Source organism: Hyposmocoma kahamanoa, unplaced genomic scaffold (genome assembly GCF_003589595.1).
Source record: "Hyposmocoma kahamanoa isolate Upper Pololo Valley unplaced genomic scaffold, ASM358959v1 102, whole genome shotgun sequence".
In the NCBI taxonomy this organism is placed as follows: domain Eukaryota; kingdom Metazoa; phylum Arthropoda; class Insecta; order Lepidoptera; family Cosmopterigidae; genus Hyposmocoma; species Hyposmocoma kahamanoa.
Genome location: NW_020653337.1, coordinates 16919063 through 16940976, shown reverse-complemented (window position 1 = coordinate 16940976; position 21914 = coordinate 16919063). Strand labels below are relative to the sequence as shown.

Sequence of the window (21914 nt, the reverse complement as noted above, 5' to 3'; positions counted from 1 at the left end):
GTGTAATGAAAATTCGAACAAACGTTATTTTAGAAAAAAAAATCGAGTTTGTGATAGGTTACCTTCCCTAAGCCCTCTCTTCTAATAGAGTCTCGTTCGTAATTCCTTATTTACTGTTTTTAATACATAATGTACTGTTAACACAAGTCATAAATACATTACGAATTACATGAAACAAATTACGTATGCCAAATTTTATAACTCTCGCATAGAAAAGTTATCGACTAATTTTGTTCGAGGAATCTTTAAACATCTCTCTTCTTCGAAGGCATTTTGAAAATGTGGCCGTATTATATCGAGGGTCCGAAATGTAACTTAATCCTTGCAGTTAAGTTAGTGATGATTACCTAGTCAACCCGATGTGACATAGAGATATTTTGAAAAAAAAAAGTCGTTTGAAATCATTGACTATTTATTGCAAAACTTGTAATATACACGTTAATGGTAATGTATTTTTTTATTATTATTAAGTTGTATGAATCTCTAAATGTGATTACTGGTTTTAGTTCTTTCAACAAAACAAATTTGATTTAGTTTTCAATAAACGACATTAATAATTCTCAAAATGTCCACAACAGCATAAAATAGTCTATAGGTAGAGTTAAGAATTGTATAGAGAAGTTGACTGTTAATAAAAGGCCACTAGTCAGTTTGTTACCGTGTAATAAGTAGTACAATAATTTTATTATAAAACTTAATTAAAAAGTGGAATAATGAAAGTGTTTGCATTTTTGAAGATAAAAATATGAAACAATCATTTTAAGAAGCAAATAAAATGTGAATACTGTTTTTTTAGTAGCAGTATTTGAAATTGCAACTATAATAATAATAATAATAATAATAACGCACACACTCAACATAGCTCCACACTAGGGAAACCCTGTGTCGCGGGTGCCATGGACACACACATAGACAACCACAAATTACACCCAAACTCACGAGAGAAATAAATGTAGGCCATACAAATATTTCTCCCGGCCCGGGAATCGAACCCGGGGACCTCTGCGTGGCAGTCCGGTATGGTAACCGTTCGGCCACGGAGACAGTTAAATGCAACTAACACTAATTGAAAGAAACATTTTCATTGGTCCACTGTAACGAAGGATTGTGTACCCATTTGGATCGTACTAGATTAGATGTAATTTTTGTACCTTTGCCTAGATCGTGAATTTTACGAATATCAGTCGATGTTTCCTTATAAATGTGTCGCCTTCCAAGCTTGTCGTACAAGTGTTTCGTATAATGTACAGTTTACTCTAAGTACTATTTATTGAGAGCACACATTATAGAGGGTCTTACAGAATAATAAAGTACAGCTTGTCTACCCTTTTATTAATGTTAATAATACGGTAAAGAAGGTTTTGCTTGATTATTTTGCAATTTATATGAAACCCTTAAAGTATTTTAAACTTTATTTTTGTTTTAGTATTTATTTTTGTTATTGAACCAATGGTTTTGTGCAACGTTGGAGCTACACAGAGCTACTTAGTGCCACGTAACGCTATAAAGCGCGACACTGTCTAAATAACTCCTCGCTCTCGCTCGCACTCGTTTTGACTGGGTCGTTTGCACTATTTGTTGGGTTTGTAGCAGCTACTCGTACTATGTGGCACTAGAGCGCCATGCTGTGCGAAGCCTAAATGGAATTGAGATTGTATTAAGTATAAAAATATGGGTAATTAGTGATTTTTATGAAACAAATAAGCATGAATATAATTGATTTGCTTTAAAAGCGTATTATATTTTATTCCACAGAATTAACTTTTCCCGTAATGCCATGTGTTAAGATATATATTTCTTAATTTTTACTTCATGGTTATAACGTTATAACTTGGACCTTTTAAAGGCGAGAGTGAATAGGCATTATTTAGGTGTGCATGGTCCATCGTCGACCTCATCGTCACTTTCCATCAGGTGAGATGGAGGCCAAATGCACACTTACATTAGAATAATAACAAAAAATAAAAATAAACGGCAAATGACGCAGTTTCTCACAGTCATCATTCATTTATATCATCTATCTATCAGAAAATGTATTAACGATATTTTCATAGCAGCCGGGCAGCCACACTCTTCGTTTCATTTCGTCGGATTTTCATTTATTTTTCACATGAACTCATTCAAAAAATTTATATATTTATATCAATCTTTGTTGTATTTTTTATAAGCTATATCATGTTTTACAGTGTTTATAGGTGACTGTATGTAAATGCGTAAACGGAACAGTGTTTATTTTACTACAAGTAGTAGTCGTTTTGATAACTGGGTCCTATTTTGTAACTCTATTGATAAAAATCTATTTAAAACTATCGACATCGATTATGGACAACTAGTGAAGACTTTTGTAAATGATATAATTATAAAGGTCATCGTATATAATAGAATAGAACCACATTACAGCTGTCGGATTTTGAAAAGAAAATCGATTTATTCACTAGATTCATAGATTGATTTAATAATCAAAGAGATACAAAATAAGGCTTTAAATATATTTATGTATCTGGGTACTACACTAGGCATTGATAACGCTTTTATGTAAAAATTATATAGTAGTAACCACAGACATATGTTTTTTATCTATGATTCATATTAAAGGGAAATAAAGGTTTTAATTAAATTTTCGTAAACTTTGATTACTCAATAATTTATAAGCTCTTACGAGCTTATAAAAAATTTTATGTATTTAGGCTTAAATAAAATTGTTCATTTGGTTTCTTTAGCTAAAAAAATTGTTACTACTGTAATATTTTTACATAGAAGTAATAATGGTAGCGACTGTATGGACGTATGTTCAGGTAAATATTGTTGTTGCTTTGTCAGTGATGCGCGTGCGCAACACCAAATAAGTATTATGATGATTATATTTATTGAATAAATACCATGTTCTTAATTTGCGTTGTTTTACTTTTGTGTTTTCCGTAAAATAATTACTCAAAAACATGTTTTTATTAAGTGACAACCCTGACGTCGAAAATCCGGATATTTGGCTGATAATTAAAATAATCCACGGAATTAGTTCATGATAATTTTAGAATACTAATACGGTGGATAATTGAAGTGAAAAAATAAAAACGGAAAAAATCAAATGAATTCGTAACGAATGAACCTTTGTCGTTGCCGATTAGTTTAAATTGTGTATCATTTATGGTTACATAGAACGACTAAGTTGGTTGACCAATATTTTTCAAATATAAAAATATTAATTTTTATTTCTCCGGATGAAAATTACCTCATTTTAATTTTTTTTTTTTTCAAAAACTTTACATATTTGTTACACCGGTGTTCTATTCTCGCATTTGTATTAGTACAAACATTGTGTCATGTTTGAATCAGTTTTTAATTGTTTCATTGGACACTTTTTGACCGGTCATCGGTTGTTCAGTGGAAGCCACTGGAAACAGTAGTGTCTGTGTCAGCACATGTAGTGATCGATTTCATATTAATTGTACGAAAATAGAATTTTTTTTTTAACGCACACTCAACGTAGCCCCGCACTAGGAAAACCTTGTGTCACGAGTGCCATGGACACACGGATAGACAACCACAAAAATACACCCAAACTCACGAGAGAAATAAATGTAGGCCTTAGAATAATAACGCATAGAATGATAGTTTCATATCAAACGAACTGTCACAAGTGAGGCAAAAACTAAATTCATGTAGGCGTAAGCAACTTGTAACTACGCTCGTCGGCACGCACACAAATATACAAATAATGATGCCATGGAATCACATTTCCCTCAAAAGTGGGGAAATTGTATCTTGCTTAACTCATCATTAAGTTAAAGGTGCCTACAGATTTGCCCGACATTGTCGATCAGGTGCCTACAGATGTGCTCGATTTTGTCGATCGTTACTGTCGATCGACAATGTCGATCAGGTGCCTACAGATATGCTCGGTTTTGTCGATGAAAAACGAATATAGCACTTATTTGTAAATCCAAGATGGCGGACACGATTTTTCAAAATATGCTATATGGGTATCCTTTTCAAGGTATTTGGGGATGCTCATTACGAATATGGCACTCATTTCTAAATCCAAGATGGCGGACACGAGTTTTCAAATAAATGCAATATGGGTATCATTTTCGAGGTACTTGGGGGTGCTCATTACGAATATGGCACTCATTTCTAAATCCAAGATGGCGGGCACAATTTTTTCAAAAAAATGCTATATGGGTATCATTTTCGAGGTATTTGGGGATGCTCAATGTGAATATGGCACTATTTGTAAATCCAAGATGGCGGGCGCGATTTTTCAAATAATGGCAAGTTGGGTATCTTTTCGAGGTATTTGGGGGTGCTCATTACGAATATTGCTTTTGTTTGAACTGTCGTGTTTGCCATCTTGGATTTAGAAATGAGTGCCATTTTGTATTGAACATTCCCAAACATCTCGAAAACGATACCCAACTTGCCATTATTCGAAAAATCGCGCCCGCCATCTTGAATTTAGAAATAAGTGCCATACCTATTCGAAACCTAAAACCGAAAATGCCATAAGCAAACTTTAAAGAAAATAAATGTTAAAATAGATTAAAAAATCGCTTAAGAATGCTCCCCTTTTAAGAAAATAAAATATTTCAACATAAAATATTTCGCTTGAGTTACGAAAAGAAAGACATATAATAAGCTATCAAAGTTGTACTGGTGGCGCCAACACTATAGTAGAAACAAATATATACTGTAAATTTGTTGCAATATGTGCTCCAATTAAAATAAAATTAAAATAAATAATTATTCAATAAAGCATGAACGCAGAGCCGTTAAAAGTATTATAAAATAATTAAGTGTCCCAATCACTTACAACGAAAACATTTAATGTTTATTCAAGTAAATATTAGTTCAAGATGCGCAAATAAATCGAAATTACAGGCACCACTAAAATTTACGTAATATAATTATTTTGAAACAGAATAGCAAAATGGGGAGAAAAAAAATTCGTTACTTTGCAACACTTTCGTATTTTGTTGCCGCGAAATTATTTTTCTGTTTTAGTGAATATTTACATAAAAATATGAGTTGAAACGCATTACTTACTTGTGGAATGCGATGTTAGTGTCTATTTTATGTTTGTCTGTTGTATTTTTACACCCATTTACCGCACATTTCGTCATTTTTAGCAAAAAATTTTGGAGCTGTTCGCGGTGCAATATGACCTTGAGCACTAACAGCCCGCGCGCTCCTGGGAGCGCGTTTGGAACCCTCTAACTTGCCTCACTTAGCGTGTGCGGGCTAGGTTTCTATGCGTTATTATTCTAAGATGTAGGCCATACAAATATTTCTCCCGGCCCGGGAATCGAACCTGGGACCTCTGCGTGGCAGTCCGGCATGGTAACCGTTCGGCCACGGAGGCACTTGAATAATTATATAATAATTATTTATAATAATAGAATAATCATTCACCTCTAGTTACCGGTTGCTTGTAGCCGAGATAAGCCACGTAGGCAACGTTTGCGCGGCGCGTACAACCTCAAGCGTAGCCCACACCACGAACGAAGCTAAGCTAATGTAGCTTAACCCACATAGCCGGGGCATGTTTTCATACTTCGGTTCACACCGCGAACAAACCGAGCTAACTAAACTAAACCAACAATCCCGCTGCCTATGTAAAATATGTCTCCCTTCTGCAACCCTCCACCTCCACACGTAACCATATAATCACTACTGTCTATATATTTCCTTATCTTAGCTTTGCATCCAACTATGTGCGCTAAGCTAGCTAATTTAGTTTCTTCTTCTCTTTCGTATCACTCTTGACAGAGTGGTCCTGGTCATCACGGAGTACATTTGTTAACGGCTGATGTGGCTTGTCTCACGACATCTCGCCATCTCTCTCTGTTACTCTAATCTTTTAAGTTAGTTTAGCTAACATAGTTGGTTGCGTGGAACAATGTGAGTTAAGCTAAGTTAGCCAGCTTTGTTCGTGGCGTGTCCAGCGCTTTACGCTTATAGTGAAGGAGGTTCTTGGCAAAACATACCCGATAGACAGCAGTGGCGTCTTGGTTACCTAGCAACCGTAACTACCGATGTTGCGCAGAGAAAATAATAACTATTTTGTTATTATTGCAGTAATAGCATCGTAACGTCTCTTGGCAACTATGCGGCATTATCCTGACAAAGGAAATGCCTTAGTTAAGAAAAATCAGATTTTAAGTACACTCTATTAAGTGAAGAATCGAAATATGTGCTTTGTACCCAGGATGTTTTGAAAAGGACTGAAAAATGTCTGGTAAGAGATGCAACTATACTTTTACAAAGTTATTTAAAGAAATTGATGCAATAGCAATAATGTTTTAATGCACGTTGGTAGCTTTAAGTCGACCTCGTACATTATTATTTGGTTATTTATATATACGTAGATACATAGATACAGACACTATTACAACTGTATGTATGTATTTTTAGGTGTGTAATAGTACAATAATTAGGTGGATATATTATACCTTTCATTTTTATTTGCCATATAAATCACAATGTACACCGTTTGTACTCGCATTTTAAACCACTAAGGGTCGTCATAATGCAAACTGTTGATACAGTTTGCATTATGACGACCCTTAGTGGTGATACACAACATATTCAGTAGTAGTCTGTAGATAATCTATTTATATTAACCAAAAAGATATTACTGAAATAAAACTGTGTAATAGTATCTATTTTATGCAATTGTTGCATAATAAGGGTTCTTAAAGTCGAGCACCGTATTTGGTTACTAAGTATATGTACGGGATTTTAAGACCTAATTATGTAATGATTGAATGCAATACTTTTCTACTAGTAAATAAAATAACGAAACACAACCAATATTTAACGTGTATTTTGTTAACAATCCATGACAACAAACTCAATGGAAAGCCATACAAACGCTACGAAACAAGAAATCAAAGAAGTAATAGAGGCAGCCAATTTAAGTACCGTTTATATTTCAACCAATCATATTTTTATAAAGGTTGCAAGTCTTTCAGGCCAATTTAACCAATCAGGAGGCAATAGAGCGTTTGAGTAGCGTCTTTATTTAGCAAAAATAAGACGTTTTTTTTTGAAACTCACTATAGTTCTCTATAAAAACTAATGTTGGTGTAAGCAACACTTGCAGCTTAAAATTATAAGCGTGTTTACGTGCTTATTTAAAAAAGCAAATTGTTGAAGTGCTTTTTGTTTGTCCACCGGCCGTAAATTTGTCGGCCCCCTCTAACTGCTACTAATATCTAAAATCGAATAAATTATTAATAAGAGATGTCATTTTATACTTCTTAGAGAAAAATTGGAAAAAGTCGACCTTTTACAAAGACGTCAAGTTAAAACTAAAGTAGAAGTCAACGATATTAGATACGATTTATTAAGTTCAAAGTTAAACACTAATTAAATAATAATGCCTACGCACTTTACTTACAAGACTACCTCAAAAAAAAGCTTCCTTGACATTTTTCTGTTGAATGCGTAAGAAGGCTCTCAGAACCAGAAGATCGGCTAGGGGGGGCGGTCAGGTTTATTAATGCATCGACTGTACGAGAGCTTTCAGCTAGTGAAATTACAGGCACATGTGACTTGTCAACTTAAGTCTCAGGGTGACAGGCGCAGTGACAGTCCCCTCAGATCTTGAGATTTAAAGCTCTGAATGGCACTGCAATTGGTATGGACAGGCGTGTAGCTTACCATCAGACGCACGACTTGTTCTTCAAATCACAGGATATTAAAATAAAAATAAAAGAAAGAAGTCTCGCTACATTTCTGTCCGGAGAAAAAAAAATTGACACTCGGTGCGGTTTGGAATATATCGGAAAAAACGAGACTTTCGAGACTGTCTCATAAGTAGGTTTCCATACTTATAGGCTTAGGCAGTCAAAATATATTTATATAGATATTTTAATAAAGTATAACATTAAACAAAATTATAAAATGAAAAATTAATTATGAAACGGCTCGAGTTCAGGAATTAAATTAAATTATATAGTGTTTTAATTATAATGGTGGTATGGTATGGTAGGGATATTGTGAAGGGCTGGGGTCCGCAATTCTATGTCAATGTTATAATACTTTTTATTATTATTATATTAGCTGTTTTTTTTGTGAAGGTTGTGGAATTTAAACTCTATATTAAATATTTAATTTATATACAATTGACATGTAACACGATTACAATGTATTGTTTAAAAAAAAAACCAATTTATTTAAAATGCACCACCTGCTTTACCACAATCTCATGACGAACTGACATATGATTTGCGCCACGTGAACGTAAATACTAACATATTTAAATTTAAAATGTAGGGATTTCGTGACTCAGTACAGTATGGGTTAAATTGCAACTGAACAATTGTTTTTATTTTATTACCTAGCGCCGATTTTCAATTATTACTTTTCGAATTTGTATATCATTACAAAATGGTGTCACGGCGGTGTTCCTAGAACTACATTTACGTTGTCCTTATACAGAGATGTTATCGTAGTAACATCATTACGTTAGTATTATATTATAGTGTAGATACAAAAACTGCCAGCTATGTCAGGACATTTACAACACATTTTATAATGTCCACGGTGGCCCAAGAGAACTACATTTCTCAACTATACTTATAACGTAGTGGTAACAATTGGGATTTCGATGAGACAATGTATTGTACTACACGTTTGTGTTATTATATTAAGCTCCTTGTGAAAGAGTTCGTCCAGGGAAGTACTGCCACCTAATCTATTTCTGCCGCCAAACAGTGAACATTACAGTGTTCGAATTTTGAAAGGTAAGTATGCTGGTGAAATTACAGGTAATAACACTTGTCAACGCATACACGTCTCAGGGTGACGGGCGGGGCCCCGCACTAGAGAAGCACAACACTCTTATAGATTAACATAAATTACACCCAAACAGACGCGAGAAATAAATGTAGGCTATACAAATAGTTCTCCCGGCCCGGAAATCGAACTCGGGACTTCTGCGTCGCAACCCAGCATTGTAACTGTTTGGCCACAGAATTGGCCGTTAGTTTAAATCTCAAGGCAGTTAATTTAAAACTCTGAATGGTAGGCAACTGCTATGGACAGGCGTGTCACTTACCACCAGGCGCACGACTTGTTCGTCCCGTTACTTTTGAATTATATAAGACACCTAAGTCATGCAAGATTTCCTAAATTTGATTTCAATGGTAAATAATACTCGTGATGTGATCAGCAAATGAGAAATGCAAACCTATACCAACACTCGCAACTCGGGAACTATAAGTCGCGTGCTACCAATAAGCTGTAAAATCGCCTAACAATTTCACCAATAGTAATTATCTATGTCCTAAATAGAACACAGCGTAACTTGTTAACATTTCAATTGGCTTTCAAATAACACCGATGGCGTGTCCCATCGAATGGTTTTCCTTACACTCAGGCACACCACATCAATCTTAGAAAACTGTAGCACGTAGGTGTAGAGTAAAAAATGATAGTAATACAACTTTGTAGCTAGTCAGGTGTCTTGGTCGACCTTACTTTTTTTTAATACGTGCAATCGTCTGCATACAGTGCGTGTCTGTATACAGCTAGTTTGAACAATTACAGCAAAATAATCTCAGAAAGAGATCATCCAGGGAAGTACTGCCGCAGTACTGTACGTGAACATCACTGCGTTTCGATTTCGAAGGGTAAGGGTGCTGGTGAATTATAGGCACATGAGACTTGTCAATTTTTGTCTCAGGGTGTCGGGCGCAGTGGCAATGCCCCTCTGATCTTTGTGATTCTAAGCTCTGAGTGGCACTGCAATTGTTAGGGACAGGCGTATTGTTTACCATCAGGCACACGACTAGTTCGTCCCGTCAGTTAGTATTATAAAATAATAATAATAATAATATTAGGTACCTGTTTAATATTTTCCAATATGGATTATTAGCAAATATTTTGTGATTTCAATGAATATTTCCTATTGACATCAAATAACGTGAACGTGTATAAATTTCGTAGCAGTCGTCCGTACATAGATCGAAATAGCAGTTACATCAGTCGCCCGTACAATAACGTAGCCTGTACGATTATGATACAACGCACTGAAACAAATTCCAAAATAGGTTTAGGAGATTTGGAGATCACAAACGTTTATTCTTCATAATATTAGCGGTTTGATGGTAAATATAATAAAGAATGTTATTTTTTTATACGTGATCTTTCATTTAAATACGAAATTGTTTATAACAATCGTTTTTTCGCTAATTGAAAGGCTGTCTTTATTATACTATAACGTAGTTGTTTAATAGAAGTACGTATACCTAGGCAACCCAAGTTTCCTAGGTTCACTCAGTGCTTGCTTGAGAACTAGCGTGATATGGCAGCTTATACGGACCATCTTGAACATACTAATATTTACAATCGTGACCTTGATGGTGGGTACGTCTGCCTAGACTAATTTGGTTCAGGATGTTTTTATAATTCAGAAAATTATTATTTTAACTCGTGTAAACGACTCAGCATTCATAAATGAGGCTATCAACGCAAAAGTGGGCAACCCACATTCAAATTTTTTCGACAATAGCATTATAAATTATAACTATGCCACAAGTACATTATTAATTTGTATTCGGATGCCATTTTCTTGTATGAAAAATATTTAATTATAAATTTTTTATACATGAAAATAGCATGCAAATATGAAATAATTATATGTTTTAGTATAATTTAAAATAATATTCTACGAAAAAATAATTAAACGTGGGTTCCTCCACTTTTGCGCTAGTAGCCTCAAATATTAAAAGCAAAATTATATGAATTAAATTATATTTTTCAAATTCTTCATATTATCATTAGATAGTGAAGAGAGCGATGGAGAAGGAGGCTTTGGAAACTTGAACCGTCTGATAGTGCGGCCTCCAGGCCACAGTGGAAAAGCCAAACGGGGCCAGCTCTGTTTCGACGCGGCCTTTGAGTGCGGGAACCTGGGTAGAGCTGATCACATCACTGAATTAGAATATGATCTCTTCATCAGACCAGATACGTGTAGACCACGGTCAAGATTTTGGTTTAATTTCACTGTTGAAAATGTTAAACAGGATCAGGTAAGTCAGCGCAGGAAAAAAACTGGTTTCTTTTTAAATAGAAGTAAGCAAAAAATACTTGCCAAATAGAATGGTACATAAATCGGCAAACAGTCAGACAAATCACCTGGTAGAAGAAAGTGTAAGTGAAAGCTCCTTGTGAAAGAGTTCGTCCAAGGCAGTACTGCCACCTTACTTATTTCTGCCGCCAAGCAGTAATGTCAGCATTACTGTGTTCCGGTTTTGAAGGGTAAGGGAGCTGGTAAAATTACAGGCACATGGGAGTTTTCAACTTATGTCTCAGGGTGACGGGCGCAGTGGCACTGTAACTGTAATGGACAGGAGTGTAGCTTACCATCAGGTGCACGACTTGTTCGTCCTGTCATATCATGTTATAAACACCTGCGACATCAAGGAAGGATCCTTAATTTAAAAAAAAAACGTTAATATGCAAAATAAACAAAATAATAGTAAACAAAAGGCTCCCTTTGTGACTGATTTGCAGCAGAAATAGGTATGGCAATGTCATCTATCCACACAGATTTGCAAAAAGAAGCAATAATCGATACCGCCTATGAACACTATGCCATCTTAATTTTTGGACCCGTTCTGTTTTTATTTCGTTTTTCGTTTCTTTGTTTTTTTTTCACAAAATTGTTTTTTTATTTTTTTCGAATTTTGTTTTTTGTTTCTTTTTTTTTCAAAAAGTCGGAGCATAACATTAGTAAATAAATATCACTGTTTACAAAAATAACAGGAAATAACCAAAAAATAAAGTTGGCGTAGTGTTCATTCGACTGATCCGAAAAAAATTAATATCATTGAGTTCCATTATCGTTCTATTTGTTAATGTGGAATAGTTTCTAAAGTGGTGGTGTTTGTGACTGTAGTTGCCCTTGCGTTATTTATTTTATTAATTTTATGCGGAGGGAGGGCGGGAAAATGAACTCCATGAAATAATATCTAACATAAGCTCAACTAATTCGCACGATTTAACCTTCACTGAGTTCGCGGAGTAGAAAATTAATTCACTTCCATTTTTAGTTTCTAAAATCTTTGGTAACAATTCACACCCTTGGTGTAAGAAGGCCACATCTGCAAAATGACAACTTTTTTGGAGAGAGGCTTAAAGATTCCACAAACGGAATAGTCGATGACTTTTCCATGCTTCAATAGAAAAGTTATAAGATTTGACATTATACATAATTAGTTTTATGTGGTTCATGTTATTTTTATGGCTTTCATATGATAAAAGAGCTTTTGACGTATAATAACACGTGGCTTTACTTATTCCAAGTGTACGACTTAAATATAACGTTGTTGACAACTTACCTACTCATTTAATTTTAGTTGGAGCTATGATTTTATAAAAATATATATGTGTATGACGACTAATTTATTTTATTTCAGCGAGTTATTTTTAACTTTGTTAACATGGGAAAGGAACACACGTTACTCGATACCGATATGACACCTCTGGTACGGTCCACTTCACGACAAAAATGGTAAGATTTTAGTAATGTAGGTATCTCGTTATATTTATAACAACAGTACAACTTAACTATACATACATGATAGCTATGTGAGAATTAATTCAGCGATTAGCATCGGTGCACGCTCGGGCTCACGTCGTGTCAACTGTCAGAGTGTCAGGACGTTGCTGTCAAGCCGTCTTCGCACATACACCAACATTGCACACAACCACTATACCACAATATTAGTACGATATGCACCTTATGCCTGATATGTGCTTTGCATTAGAAACTCATATTTATTTGAACTTTATTTCTTTATACACAAAACAAAAAGTATATAATATGTGGTCAGTAGACGATGCTGCGTTACATCATCATTAACATCACCCATTTTTTTAAGTAACTTACAGGAATTTAAAAAGAAATGAAAATAAGAACGAAACAAAATATTTCCGCGTGTTACGCTCCAAAAATTTGTTTAACTGCAGCTTGATTTTGATTGCCTCTTCCGATCGGAAACTGCGTCTCTTCCGAGTCGAGGCGCATAATTGCGATCATCGAGTATATAACCAGAAATAGAGACGAAATGTCATTCAGTTTGTTTGAAAACTATTATGCCGTATCACTACTGTGACAACTGCGCTCCGATTGGCTAGCCCGAGTTCGAAACAATTGACGGGTGTCGTCAATGGGTGTCGTCAACTGTTTCACTTCAAATCGATCAGTTAACTTGAGCTTTGCTATAATGGATTTAAATTGCAAAATTACATATTTTATATTTAATTACCGATGAAATGTGATTCCATTTGTTCTGCAATTAGATGTTTTGCAGTTTTTCCCACACCACCGAATAGAACAGCACGGCATTGTTAGACATATTATCTTTATTACAATAAATACAGAATATTTTTTGGAATACACGCAGACGTACACACAGGTCAGTAGTTGGCCTGTCCATATTTCAGTGCAAACGGGAGCAGATATTTATAAGAGCTGTATTGCTAATGTGTTACCAGGAATATATGGCACTTATTTCGTCTCTATTTCTGCTTATATACTCGATGATTGCGATTCACAACCGGCCGATCGGAAACTTTTGACATTTCAAATCGGAACAATAGTTGATTTAACTCACAAATTAGAAAGACATAGTAGGAATCAGGTTCATTTTCTCGTTCGGAAACCCATCTGATTTCGAGACTCGGGTAGGCTACCCGATTGGATCCATTTCGATTTGAATTAAAATCAGCCTGCTAGACTGGAATGTGTGACGTATTGGTGCACTGTGAACATTGTGAATCTAGAAACAGCAGATGGGATTGATACCTACTCACAATTTTTATTTTTAGTTTTCTTTATTATTTTACTTGTATTTTAAATATCTAGATTTAGTTTTAATATATTTTTTTGTTTGTATTCTTCTTTATTGTTATTGTTTTTTATTTGTTTCGTTTGTAACTTTTAATTTATTTACCTAGCTAGATGGTGAATGCCGCTGTACGGTCAAATCAAAACTGGTTTTTGTTACACCCCGTTAGCAGCCTAGATTTAAGTTTTTCTTTTTGCACCTATTTCTTAAATAAAAAAAAAATTATGTCTCATGTGATGAGTATACAAAAAAAATATTTAAGCAAAGTACGGTTGCAAAAATGAAAAAACAATTCGTACTTAATAATAGTAAAAAAAGACTGAGGTACAAATGTACATTTGTACTTATAAGGACTTAACACGGTACAAAACAAGTTTTCGAACTGGACGACGTCCATATTCATTGGAAAACATTCACATAAAAATATCCAAATTAACTACGCGTAGACTAGATTCAATTATGTCGCAACGCGGGACGTATTGGGTCATTTTAAGTGCTCAAGGATAGAAGTTCGATTTTAATGAACATAACTTCATTCAAATTCAACTTTATTTCCTTTTCACAAGGCAAAGAATACCACGTCGTCTGATTTTCTATCATCGCTCATTAATTCACCGTGGGCGCAAAATCTTCAGCTTCGCGTTTGCCTTCGACCGAGAAGAGGATGTGTACCACTTCGTAGCCTCGGCCCCGTACTCGTACTCACGCCTTCAAAAGTATTTGACAGCTTGGGAGAACCGGGCTCAAGCGTTTGCTACCAGGGAGTCTATTGCTACTACTACGGTACGTATTTAATGGAGGAATTGAATTAATAATAATAATGAAATTCATCCTGGAAATTAATTTTATTCATTCCTCTTTGGAGAGTAATAGAAAACTAGATATTTCTATGGCTAACAATACATATCTGAGTAATCCAATGTACACAATTCATTTTTATTTAATAAATAACCATCTAATTCGATTTAAAAATGATTTCTTCCTAAATACATATTTACGACAGTCGTGTCGGAGAAGAATTCAACAGAACGTTGGTTGTGCAATAATCAATACGAATTAATGTCGTAACACTGTATTGAATTGTATTTTTTATTATTAGTATTAAATTATTATTTATTATTAATTTAGTAGTCGTCGAACTCCTTATGAAAGAGTTAGGTAGAGTTAAGTAGAGCGTACTGGGAAGTACTGCCACCTTACCAATTTCTGCCGGCAAGCAGTAATGTGAGTATTAATTCATTCCGGTTTAGAAGGGTAAGGGTGCTGGTGAAATTACAGGCACATGGGACTTGTCAACTTATGTCTCAGGGTGACGGTCGCAGTGGCAATGCCCATAAGATCTTTGCGATTTAAAGCTCTGAATGGCACTGCAACTGTTATGGATGGGCGTGTCGCTTACCACGAGGCGCACGACTTATTCGTCCTGTTACTTGGTATTATAAAAAAAAGGGAATGTAAAAGGGCAATGAAAATCTAAGCTCTTATTGCCAATCTCTTCCTACATTGGTACAGTAAAATTCACTGATAACATATGGGCAGTAGAGTCGGCGGTGCAAAAGACTAAATAAGCCCTGCAATGTCCAATTTGCATACCCATGGTGGAGATTATGGTTGTTAACCTCACAATATAAAATGGTTAGCATTGGTTTATGGTAATTGTATTGATTTGTTAACTATGATATAACTACAAATATAGCCAAAGAAAATACTGAAAATCACTGGAATAATTATTTTCAAAAACAACATTAGCACTTTCACACACATTAGCAATTCCTTTGCTATTGTTACATAGGGCGCTCTATAAGTTTCCGGAACTGGCCACTTACATAAACAACATTTAAAAAGTAATTACAACATTTGAAAATGTAACTCTTTGGCTGTAGAATACAGTTTGATTCATCTGATTGTCACTTGTTTTTACATTGTGGCGTCATTTTAGAAATTGGTTGTCTAAATCCATGGTTATTTAACTTGTGAAAATTTTCGTAGTATGTTTTTCTACGACTTTAAGTGTAATTTAACAGTTTAGTGGAGCTTCACTCGGCTTCAAACTGCTTTTATATAGTTGTCTTGCATGGAGCTTCATCACCAAGCACCATGCAAGACGACTATATAAAGCTGGTTTGCAGAATTCACACGCGGTCGTGTGAATCTCAGTGACGAATTTCGTGATGGTCGCCCGTCCACTGCTGTGAACAACAAAAACATCGACGATGTGCGCCATATAATAAAAATAGACAGGCAAGTGACATACCATGAGATTCGGGCATCTTTAGACATATGCATGAGTCAAATACAGTTAATACTACACAAATATTTGGGTGTGAAAAAGCTGTGCTCTCGGTGGATCCCACACAATTTGACTGAGGCTCAAAAAACGGATCACGTCGATACGCATATTTAAAAAAGTTCGGGAGATAATTTTAGCTCATGGCTCAATATTGAATAATATTACAAGGAAACAAACTGAATTCTTATATTTCATATTAAGAGGATTAAATTGTTTTATCTGTGGCCATTTACATAATTATATAACTACTTCCAGGCTATCGATAAGCGCCATCTAGATATAAGATCGATCTGTGTGAAGATTAGCACTCCTCTGTACAAAGTTATACAAACTCACTTGCATTCCGTTCCACGAAAATTAAATTGAACATAATCATTTTTGCAATTCCATGTGAATCTTGTAAATGAACTCCTCGCCACTGGTACGGCAGGTATCATGAAACGATATGCTATTTATTTATACACGCTTTTTGTCATTACTTAATTCTCTTTCCAGCAAAAAAGGCGTGTCGATCTCTTAACAATAGGAGATTTCAGCGTAAAAGAAAAGGAAGTTTTCGAGGAGCAACTTCAACACTCCAAGGGTAAAGCGGTGGAGCCGAAGAAACGTGTAGTGATCATAATAGCCCGTTCTCACGGCGGCGAGTCGCCTTCTTCTTACGTTTGCCAAGGTAGAAAATCTGCAACCGAACTTGGTCATAAAATGGGCGTTTTCTGTTGTTTTAATTATATACAGCTCCATATCATTCTGCATTACTTTTGATAATAGTACCCCCCCTATCGACCCTTAGGGTATACGAGAAGGGCACTTTAACCTGTGCGCGCACAGGAACCTTATAAGTTCAGGTTCTGACCAGATCAGTCAGTGTACAGGGTTGTCACAGACTTCTGTCACCTGACTTCATCCGGTTCTTCGAGATGCCAGTGCCTCGGGTGAGCCGCCCCGGGTGCATCTACAGTACCCTCCCTATTTTCCAGATAGGTACCGGAGCTCTAAGGTACGCTCACTTCCCGACGCCGATGTCTCTCCAGTTCCCAATAACCTAAGCGGCTGGAGAGACCGGAGGATATTTAGCTTATCCTTTACTAGCTCTCCGGGCTAGTGCCAGAGATGTCAGTCGAGTGTCATGCGACAATGACCGGACATACGTTCCAACCTAAAGGGCAACTAACGTGTCCCGCGCGTCTCCTCGCCCTCAACTAGAACGCTACTCAGACGCGCTAGCTGCTCATAAAGACAAACACCCCGGCCCCACCCAACCGGGGCAGACAAACATGTCCTTCTCTGTAGCTAACTCAAACCCCAGCGAGTCCATACCCAACTCCGGGTCCACCAGAATTGGAGCAAAGGCGTATCACTGGCGGAGGGCTTGGCCCGGATGCCCGCTGTACCCTGGTCTTACAGTCGAGTCCGTATAGTCTATCTGGAAAACCCTATCTCTCGGGTATATATAGGGACTTAATTATGTACAGGAATACATACCTACATATTACCACGCTTGTCTCGCACCGGGATAGGCAGGCATGAACCTCCACCTGCTACGCTCCTGACAAACTTTTGCCCCTCCACCCCCATCAGCAAATGCTCACACACCCGTTTATATTGGCACTTTTAACACGGCCTTTGATGGAGATTTGTACGCCCAGGTCTACCTATCCCCATATCTCTATCCATATTCGCTCTATAAATTTGTACCGTTAATCTACCAATACTCACTGTTTCTACAAGATCAAACCATGGAAGCATCCCCCTTACTATTCTGTAGGGCTAGCAGGACGAGACGTAACTTGCGCGAGAACGACATAAAGCCTGTGAAATCTGTATGCGAGAATAGCAGTATCTCTCGCGTTAGTCGCGCCCTGTTGTGCTTGCCCTACTGGTCATAGTATATCATCTTTCATACCAGTATTTATGTGGTCTGTGACCACAACGCTCTCTTACTACACTGTATAGCAATCTGTCTTTAAGACTAATACCGCACATATTGCCGCAAAGCTCTCATTTTTCCAGCAGTCACCCTACTTTCATGCTTTTAATACTTACATTTACATTATTAAAGAAATAAATGCCAATGTCTTGAAACTAAAAGCAATGGAGATTTTAAGATTATAAAATGGATTTTAAGAGCGTGTAACCATTCCGAAATATTGGGAAAACAAAAAATCAGATGATTGTAACAAATCTGTAATTAACTTAGTGATAATAATTACACTAAAACTAATCAATAAATCAAGTAAGTAGTATATTACGCTAAGTTAACGTGAAAATAAATATTATTGATAGGTTAGACCACAGTTTCCCAAAGTGGTACCGCCTCTTCAGCGCCCACTGGGCGCCAGCCGAGGCCTCGGAAGGAAATGGAGGGCGTTGATGCTGTCCAAGCGGTGCAACCGCATTTGAAGGAAAAGAGTCGAATAATTTGGAAACCTATGGGTGACAATCGAAATTTGAATCTGTAAAACAGACTTTCAGATACGACCAGCTCCTGAAAAGGCAAGAAGATAAAAAGATTGGTAGATATATGATCTGTGCAGTACCTACCCATATGTGTTTTTTTTCAGGTTTTCTGGACTATGTCGTAAGCTCTTCCGAAAAGTCTCGCGCGTTACGTAATGGAATTGTTATTCAGGTGATTTATTATATAATAAAGAATTGTTAAGTAAGTATGATTTTAAAAAGACATCGCGAACACCGCATACCGTATTGTAACACGTCTTTAAAGAAAACTGGCCAAGTACGAGTGCGCACTGGGGTTCTCAGTCTCACTGTTTTCCGTGGGCAAAAAATTTGACCCGGTTCGGTATCGAAAGTCCCAAGAAAAAACTTTCGAGACTATATCAAAAGTAGGTTTCCATACCTACAGGCTAGACATTTAGGCAGTCAAACGTATATTATTTAATAGATATACTAATCAAGTATTTTATTAACTCAAATTATATAATCTCAGTACAGAGTACTAAAAAAACCGACCTCAAAAGTACGTGGAATTACATATATTTGCCAAGTTTTATTGAAATCGGTTACCGGAAAGTACGCAAACCCAGATTCATCCCCTAGTTCGCTACTATACGGAACTTGACACAGGAGATAATAAAAATCGGTTCTCACTACTCAAAGTATATTGAGAGAAATAGAATTGGAGAATAGCAAAATCAACCATTAAATAATTGCTCCTTATAATAAAATTTAGGCGCTATTTATAAAAATGAAACTTCATGCGTGAACTATGCTTAGAGGTGGATGATTTTCTTCAAAATTAAATGGGACCACTACTTTTCCAACAAAAAAGAATCATCAAAATCGGTTCACAACGGAAGAAACAAAGGGCGTTTTTTTTATTTCTGGCACTTCGCAGTTTACGTTTGTGCCACTGTAAAATGGTGAAAATTATTTATGACAAACAATGGAAAGGAAAATGAAGGAAAAAATAAGTTTTTAAAAGTAGCTATAATGCTAGTAAGAACCGAGACATTGGGTCTCGGTTATTAAGTAGATAATGGTATTTATTAGATGTTAACGTTATCTAATTCTAAATTATTGTCATTCTATGGACTAGTTACGTCTTTAATCAATGATTTTATTTTAATAACAAAAATTGAAATTTAATATTTTAGGCCATGGGCAAAGCCAGAGTCTAAAATAGATATCCAGAATAATAATAAACATAATAATAGCTAATTATTACTATTATTATTATTAGTTGTTATCGATGGTTGTTATTATAGTACCTGTTATTGTAATCGGTGAAGATTTGTGTATAAAGATCATTGGTGGAGATTATAAAACGAATTAAACAATTATAACATTTTTATAAAAAAAAGATCTCAAAAGTTCGTGGAATTATATCTATTTGCCAAGTTTTATAGAAATCTATTACCGGAAAATGCGCGAAACCGGATTTCATCCCCTAGTTCAAGAATCAGAAAACTCTGTTCACAAAGTCATCCCTGAACATACTTGCTCCTTTTTTGAAGTCGGTTAAAAACGACAAACACATAGGGTCGTATTCCAGAACTCTACTCAATGCTCAAATCAGGACTTGAGTATGATTTCAAGCACTGGAAATACGATCCTAATGGCAAGGACTTCAGTATGATTTCTAGTGCTTTAAATCATAATCAAGTCCTGACTGGAGCATTGAGTAGAGTTCTTCCAGAACTCTAATTGATGACCCTAAGTTCCACTCTACAGTGTTGCCATGTAACCAGAACAAAAAAGGACGTTGGTTTAGTATTGAATAGGTACTGTTTAAGTGATTTTAGTCTGACAACATAAGTTTCGAGCCAAATAGACTCGATATTTTCGAGGCTGAGATGAAAGCTCTTGTACGCTCTTGTGCCAAGTTGACTTTTCCCAAAAATGAAAATTATGACAGTTTTCCTACATTGCTTAATTAAACATTAGAATCAAGAACTTTTTTCTGATACAGGTGATTCCCATGCTAAACCCCGATGGGGTGTTCCTGGGCAACCACAGGTCAGACCTTCTCGGTTCTGACCTCAACCGTTGCTGGAATAAGTCTACCTCTTATTCGCATCCAGCCCTAGTCGCCGTTAACGATATGATCAAGAAACTTTCTTGTGAGAAGGTGCCCAAACATTTTTAGATATGTAAAATATTGATAAATCATTTATTTTTGCGCGCTTTTAAAACTAATAATAAATAATAGGACGGAACAACGATATACGAGTATAATTAAGGCATTTAACTTATCTAAGTAATTATACAGGCTGGAAAAAATCAATGGGACATTTGGATTAAGTACTATTTCATGGATATCTTTAATAATAATATCAAATGTTGATTAGAGTGGATTTCATCGTTATCATTGATCCTATCGATTAGTGTAATATAATAGTGAGTGTTCATTTTTTGCATTTTATAAGGCTGCATTTTCACCAGATGTGCGAGATATCTAGACCACCAATAGGAACACTTTCCCAGCCTAGCTTAGCGTAGCTCTGGTGGAAAAGGGCTAGCGGAGCTGAGTATTTGTACATGTAAAAAAGCGAGAGATGTGCGCGGGGAATGTGAGCGAGAAATGTGTGCGAAGTACACGAACTCCGCTCACCTCACCGAACCGCACCCCATCCGCGGACAGCTGAAAAGAGTCTACTACGCACCGCCCAGCCACACCATTTCACAGCTTTGCTACGCATCCGCGCACCGCCTAGCTACCTCGCACAGCTTTGGTGGAAACTATCACACCATTTCTCAGCTCAGCTACACATCCTCGTACCGCCTAGATTTCTCGCGCATCTCTAGTGGAACAGCAGACTTATAGTTGGTTCGACTTCAGGTTCAGGTAAGCGTTATAATTTAAATTACATTAATTTTTTTTAAATCTGTGAGCGCACTTTCACTGTTTTTTTAAAAGCTTGTCTACATTGATATTAAGAAAAATAAAATAATGTTTATTTTAAGTAATAAGTTTACTGTATAATAGACCAGTATAACGCTTTTGGATGCAATAAGTAGACCCTGAGGAAAATTAAAACCACCTAATCAAGGTATGAATGCCATGAGATATATCTTTATATCCGTGTTTTTTTTTTAATATCTCGTTTGTACTGGAAGGCTCAATTTACATTGTCGCGGAACTGAAGGTAAGCCAATTTTATAAATGGCTTATTGAAACTTATGCCAATTGTGTACGTAATGTATGTACAAATTGGACGCATAAAGTAGCTGCGAGAATTCTCGAGACTGTGCGAGAATTCTCGAGACTGAGCGAGAATTCTCGAGACTGAGCGAGAATTCTCGAGACT

General features: G+C 36.1%; 1 protein-coding gene across 1 annotated transcript in view; it reads left to right on the top strand.

Moving 5' to 3' along the window:
* Positions 1 to 10306: 10306 nt before the first annotated feature.
* LOC113233976 (cytosolic carboxypeptidase 6-like) overlaps positions 10307 to 21914 on the top strand; it is a 14269-nt gene continuing 2661 nt past the window's right edge. The window contains exons 1-7 of the mRNA XM_026469212.1: positions 10307 to 10364; positions 10786 to 11033; positions 12423 to 12517; positions 14423 to 14639; positions 16642 to 16816; positions 18708 to 18775; positions 20576 to 20734. Of these exons, the coding sequence (XP_026324997.1) occupies positions 10307 to 10364; positions 10786 to 11033; positions 12423 to 12517; positions 14423 to 14639; positions 16642 to 16816; positions 18708 to 18775; positions 20576 to 20734 (1020 nt within the window). The remainder of the gene's footprint in view (positions 10365 to 10785; positions 11034 to 12422; positions 12518 to 14422; positions 14640 to 16641; positions 16817 to 18707; positions 18776 to 20575; positions 20735 to 21914) is intronic.